The sequence below is a fragment of the Aptenodytes forsteri genome, unplaced genomic scaffold (assembly GCF_000699145.1).
Source record: "Aptenodytes forsteri isolate BGI_AS27 unplaced genomic scaffold, ASM69914v1 Scaffold95, whole genome shotgun sequence".
Lineage (NCBI taxonomy): Eukaryota > Metazoa > Chordata > Aves > Sphenisciformes > Spheniscidae > Aptenodytes > Aptenodytes forsteri.
Window position 1 is genome coordinate 1589625 of NW_008794624.1, and position 6793 is coordinate 1596417.

General features: G+C 45.3%; 1 protein-coding gene across 1 annotated transcript in view; it reads right to left on the reverse strand.

Annotated features, from left to right (window-relative positions):
* Window positions 1-457: 457 nt before the first annotated feature.
* TADA1 (transcriptional adaptor 1) overlaps window positions 458-6793 on the reverse strand; it is a 15836-nt gene continuing 9500 nt past the window's right edge. Inside the window, exons 5-8 of the mRNA XM_009273302.1 lie at window positions 4285-4494; window positions 3077-3228; window positions 1916-2078; window positions 458-903 (exon numbers count right to left, since the gene is read on the reverse strand). Coding sequence (XP_009271577.1) covers window positions 751-903; window positions 1916-2078; window positions 3077-3228; window positions 4285-4494 — 678 coding nt within the window. The 3' untranslated portion in view covers window positions 458-750. The remainder of the gene's footprint in view (window positions 904-1915; window positions 2079-3076; window positions 3229-4284; window positions 4495-6793) is intronic.

Below are 6793 nucleotides of genomic sequence, written 5' to 3' on the forward strand. Positions count from 1 at the left end.
CAACAACTCCTAGAACATCCGATCACAACTATGACAAGACAGGGGTGAGTCAAGGACTAGGCCGATAGGAAAACATTACTCACAACCCTGATTTTATTGCATATTTGGGTAACTGGTGAGAGATTCCTACAACAGTGTGCACCTTCATGTTTTGTGATGCTAAACAGTTCAAAAGACAGGCTAGAAAGGACCTTTCCTTTTTTGCCTTGTTTTCTCAGAGTTTCCCATCAGAAGTTCCCCTGCTAGAAGAGGAACAACGTCAGCTTACAGAATTGCTCATCTTCACCTCGCAAGAGCCCACCCCGTTTCCAGTTAAATGAATGGAAAAGGATCCCACCAACTGCAACAGAATTTGGACAAGGCCCCTGGAGACTGAGCTCAGAAGGGAAACTACCGAGAGGGGAGGGCGAGAAGGCAGATTCCCCATGCTCACAAAAGAAAACACAAATACACCTTATTTAAAACCAACTCTTTCCACCCTCACATTTATTTTTCCTAAAAAACAGTCTTTGCAAACAAATCTCTTGTTTCTCCTTTACAGTTCAGTGGGATTGCCGCAGGCACTCCATGGCACATGACTCTGGGGAAGCAGAGAAAGTGTACCGCAACTCAGTTGTATTTCCATAGGAAAAGTTGACTCATAACTTACATCATCCTTGAAATGCTGACACAGGTTTGTAAGAAGCATGTGAATGTCAAGTCCAAGGAACAGCACTGTAGCCATCTGAGACCTGACACGGCTGCCTAGCTCTAGCAGAGTAGAAGGCCCTCCTTTGCCGCCAGGCGCTGGCGATGGATTTTATCCTGCTGTAGCTCCTCGTGGTTTGGATGCCAGAGTTTCATGACAATTCTCTCAATGTTTAGAGCATAGACAGTGTGCGCAGGAATAACTTCTTTGTGCACCTGGAGATACATGTTAGAAAACAAGTTTCATGCTTTCATACACATTTCCCCATATTGCCCATGAACGAGCCTCCCTCTACTACAGGATGATCAGAGAGCCAGCCCTGCAGAGCAGGAATGCAGGCTGTCACACATGAGAAGAGCTGCAACTTGCCAGCACTGCCACACCAGCCAGCACAGAACAGCCGCCTGTTACGCCATTTTGTAAGGGAGTGGCATGGTAAGGAAATCATCATTTCGCTCTTGTGATGACAAACAACAATTTGTCATCAAAATCTTACAAACAATTCTATCTGACTAAACACGAGATGAATGCTTGATTACAGCTCTTACAAAGAATGGTCTGCCTCCACAGCCTTGAGACAAAACCCCAAGGCCTGTTCACAATAGCGGATCAAGGGGGAATTTCTCACAGCTAACTTCAAGCATCCAAAGTAGTCTGAACATCCCCAGAGCTGCCAGAAAGGGAGGGAATCACAGGCATGCATCTCCACAGGAAGATTCATCCAGCCTACCTTAGACACCTCCCCAGCGTTGGTGTGATCATAGCTAACCCACTGCAGCAGCCTGCATGCCAGGACCAAGTATTCCCCTAAGTACCCAGGGTGGAACATGAGGAGTAAGAAGGGACATGCCAGGCAAGTCATTTTGCTGCATCGCTGTCAAAATCTCAGTCTAGCTCAGTTCTGATATAATCACTGCAGTCTCGCTACAGAGAAAGAGTTCACCCTTCTTACGTAGCTATAGGAAGAGACAGGGATTTCCTCATCGACTCTCTGACCAAGGGGAGCAGAACAGGCATTAAACCATAAGCTGACTGTACGTTAACTGTTACCTAATAGTGGGAACAAGTCAAAGCCAAAGAATTGTAAATTTGAGAGGGAAAGAAGGAAATGGACTGTAGGAGGAGAAATCAAATCCCCCTCCATGCATGTAAACCAAATCTGAGACTGGTAGCTGGCACTCAGGACAGCGCTGCCTGTGACGCAACAGTGTAACATGAACAGCTTACCTGTAATGCCTCAAAAAGGTCATACATGTTGACTGGCGGGAGGGATGCTGGTACGGTGTCTCCAGAGCACGCTAGGAGTAGAGCTGCCTGCTGCTCAGCATCATCGGGCGGGGGCTGGGGAGCTAGACTCTGACCGGCAGAAGGTGTCGCACAGGTTGGAGGGCTGTAGACAGAGCAGGCAGTAAAACCTTCCAGTCAAGAAATAGCACCACCTTTGGAAGTCACACAGGAGGGGCTTGGCCACAGGGTTTGCTTTTCTGTATCAGTTGACTTAGCCCTTATGTACCTAAGATTATTTCAGCTGTAATTAAAGTCTCTTTAAAATTCCAGTTTAATAAAAACAGTGCAAACTAATCCTCAACATGCTTCAAACCTGCTTTGTAACTGATCTCGAATGGGCAACTTGTTATTTACAGCCAATAGTTTCTACCCAGCATAAAAATTAAGGCACCCACAACATTAAATTGAAAGACATTAGCTGTTAGGCAGAGTTGTTTGGAGTGGATTGCGTTTGTAGTGCTATAATCAAATCTTAAAACACCCACGACCTCCTGTCAACTGCTAGAAGCTGTCATAGACAAACACAACTGCCTTCTCATACACACACGCTGCCAGATGCACAGCACAAGCTGTTTGACATTGAAACTCTGGAAAGCAAGATGACCTTGAAGCTCTGCTAACTGAAAAGGCCTGCCAAAGAACCATAAATACATTTGGATGCAGGAAATGACAGGATGGCAGTGTCCCACAGGTCTTCACTGACATTGCATTCCTGCGGCACAACAGCGGTGCCCCCCCAAAGGCAGGGCTCTTCTGCCCAGGGGCAGTTTCCCGGAGAGCAGCAAGATTCCTGTGTCGCTCACTTACAGCTTCCAAAAAAGCAGTAATTTCTAAGGACATTCAGAGGGCCAGGGGTCACCTTCATAAATTGATGGACAAGCACAGGCAAGAGAGACTTAACACTGTCCTAAACTCCACTGCTGAGAAATCCCCATATGCTCCCTCCCTGCTTAGCTGTACAGTCCTCTGTACTGATACCTTCTTAGTGCGTGAAAGCTAGACACCATTATTAACAGGTTCTACTAAGTAAAAAGAGAAACGAAACCATGGAGCAACTAGCAAATTGCATTTGAAATTAGCAGTGTGCTGAGAGCTCCTTACCACTCAATTAAATTGTTATAAGCAACAACACTGTTCTTCAGATATGGCTGCGGGTTAACATTGCTTCCGAAGGCATACTTGAAATGGCCATCTCTCAGACGATAGGCTTTCCGCCTCGATATCACAGATGTCAGAATATCCTTAAGATGGTTCTGCAATGGAAAACAATATTATGGATGCCAATTTATCCACCCTACCAAGCCACAACTACGAGAAGTGTCTCACCAATTGGCAAGACAGAAGTAGTGCTGCTAGGACCACAAGGACCTAAAGACGTAAGAGAACAAGTTACAGCATGTTTTCACTCTCTGATACAGTTGGATACAGAGAACACGGCACTGTGCAAGAGTACTGTGTGCATTAGCACGCAAACTGTGCTGTACTGTATGCAAACTGTACTTTAATATGTGATGTGCTGCTTCAAATGTCAAAGAGGTTTCTTAAATGCTAGGAAATTCCCAACCTCGGATCCCTTTGATAAACAGTTAAGAGATTTCATAATTGGCACTAGATGTTACACTTGCACTGAAATACTGGCCCTAAAACTACCGTGAAAAGCCACTCAGTCCTCTTTTTCAGACTGTTCAGTTGCCTGGAAAGTGCTGGAGAAGCAACTGTCTGAAAAAACAGGCAGACAACTGCTTCTTAATTTGGCCCCACTCCCAGATGGGGAATTCAGGTTGGCCTCCACATCCCGAGTCCAGGAAACCATCCGCACATCAACGCTTCAAGTAATGGCTGTATCATTCCTGGGATATGTCAGGTAATGCACCACTGATGGCCAAGACCAGCCACAGAAGACACTTCACCTGCAGGTATTACCTGATTCTGTCACTTCACTTCCACGCCAGATACTTGTGCCTATAACCAATTTTTTTGTATAGAACTGTTTAAACTGGAACTTCCGTTCTGCCCCTGCTTTTAAGTGACAGGAACAGCATTTTCAGAAACAGCTACTTAAGCATGCCTGGAGTTCTTCATATGCAAGTACTTCAAAATTAACACTTGCACGCAGAAATCCATGACTTTACATCTATGATGCCACAAAGCTGGAAGCCCTTTGATTCTCATCTTACTCCTCCCGAGGCAAACGGGCAATTAGAGAAGCATGTTTCCTCTCCCCACTGAGGGACGCTACCCCATACGGCACACAGAGCCTTTTGTTGCTGGTGTAATGAGAACACCGCTGCTGCCCAGCCCAGTCTCACCTCCACAGCATAAACAACTGCGGTCACTGCCTCCTCTGTGACATTGTCTAGCCCGTGCTCATACGCGGTTACGATCATCCTTCCTTCTAACTGGCCACGTGTAGGAAGCATCATGGTATGAGAACACAGCTTCAAATCGTCATCCTCCTGAGGATCCTTTGCCACAAATTGCTGGGCTCCAGACAACGGATTCTGAGGCTGGAACCGGTGCTGTTATGAACACAACATTAGAGCATAAGAAGATAAATACTTGGTCAGACCCTTTGGTTCATCTAGTCAAACATCCCTTCTCCAGTCAGAAAGCAAACACCTATAAAAATGTATCACAGTAGGACAAGCAGAGTGATATTCCTCCCCAGGATACTCTCCCAACCCCCAGTGATTTGTGACTGAAAAATTTCTGAGCCGGTATTGGTGTCCTTTTATTAAACAGCCCATGAACTTGTCCAGCAGCACCCTGAACCACCTAAACTTTGGGTATCCACAACATCGTGCAGCAAGAAATTCTACAGTGTAACAACACACCACATGAGGAGTCACGTCTCCTCTGGTTTGCTCTGTACTTCCCACCTGCTAGATTAATTTGTTTCTCCTGTAAGTCTCAAATGTCATTGTCCCTTTTATCTCTGTTCATGCTATCCAGGCCAGTGATGATTTTATGGACTTTCACATCTCTCAGTCACCTCCTTCTATGCTGAAGAGTTCTCGTCTATTTAGTCATTTCTTGTACAGAAGGGTGTATTTTTACTTACTAACTGTACAGTTTCCATCAAGATTAAAAACCATGATCCTAAGCTTATGTGATTCTTAAGTGATTTTTACATTTCTTTAAAGCTTTAAATGCAACAACTTAGCCAAATTCCAGTTCTGAATTTCATACTCTAGTCTTCCCATGCACTTTCAATACTCTAAGCAGAGCTGTGTTACTGAGCAGCCACTGATTCTGAGATGGATTATGGCTGTTTTTCAGAACTGACTCGGTTATTTAGAAAAACCATCACAGAACAGGAATTCATACCAGAAGGTGGCAACCCCCATTTCCCAGGCCACATGTATTCCAGCACAATTCCCTTGATATGCTAGTATCTCAAGCTCTGAGTGCTTGTGGTAGCTCCCGGGAAGTCTCAGTCCCCAGGTAAAGGGGGAAAAAAAGCAGACAGGAATGATTGATCCTTGGGCCCAGACATGCGCTTGGCCCAGCCCCAACCCACAAAGGAACAACACAGCCCTGGCTCATCAAGTACTCCCACAACTCCTGTCCCTCAGCTTGCCAAGCCACAAATCCGGTGGCTCTGGAAGGAAGATTGCCATGAGGCTCTTATGGGGCATCAAGACAAACACATACTTTAAACAAAGAATATACAGCAAAGTGGATTTCTCGCATCTTAGTTTCAGGAGAGGAAGGGGGGCTGCTTTATTCAAAGGACAGAGTGGCATTTAACTCAGACTGAAAAACCAATCCACCCACTAATGATGTGAAAGCAGGTTTCCCTCCCTGTAATTCTGAAGACTTACGCTTTCATTACAGGAAAGCTACACGCTTGTATGCCTGGAAAAAAAGACCTTCAAAATGTAAGCAACTCTTAAAAGGAATGTGGTTTGGGAGAACAGAAGCCAATTGGAATGAATCTGGTGGTCATTCACGGCTGTTATTCCGAGCAGTGAGGGAAACATCAGGAAATATCAAGGCACTTCAAGTTCATGCTACTCAGGAATGCCACTAGTAAGAGACAAGCCCATTAATCATAACATACACTTCAAACAGGACTTACTACCAAGCATTACAGGAATACGTATATAAACACACATCAGAAACGTGGTGTAACGTAGGGGTATCCGAGTAAACCAAATTCCAAGACTTCCACTACGTCACGACTTGCTTCTCAAACTCTCTTCCACTTGCTACCGAAAAGTTATGGTGAAGTTTTAAAACAAAAAGATAACACAGACTGCCATCAGAATTCAGGTCGCAGCTGTGAACACTGCAAAATATTTCAGCAGTTTCTAAATACAACGAGCCTTCAGCTGGACTCACATCCCTTTGAAACACTAGTCTCTGAAGTGCACACGTATAATGCCTAATTATAGTCCCTAGAAGCGTGCTATGCACTTTGGCTGAGCCAAGCTAACTCCTCACAGTGTAAAAGCAGGAGGTTTCACATGCCCACCTTTCTCCCCTATCCTCAGCCATATGGCTGTGCCTTCTTCCTTTGTGCTGGCTTTGGCATTCATCCAACCACAAGGAATGCTGATCTGCTGAATAAACCAGCAAGAAAAACTTGGGGTTTAGGATCTTTTTTGCTTGGTTAGTTTTCTGCCTTGTCAGAGAACTGAGCCGGACCACGAGGTGCTCAGACATCTGATAAATCTGGCTCAGTAAGAGACAGACACTCACCCTTTCAACAGACTGTTAATTCAGTTTGAACCTCTTACTAAACCCCGCCTGTGGAAGACAGTGCCCCATCCCAATCCTCTTCCACACCAGGTCCCGTCCCCCCCCCCCACCACT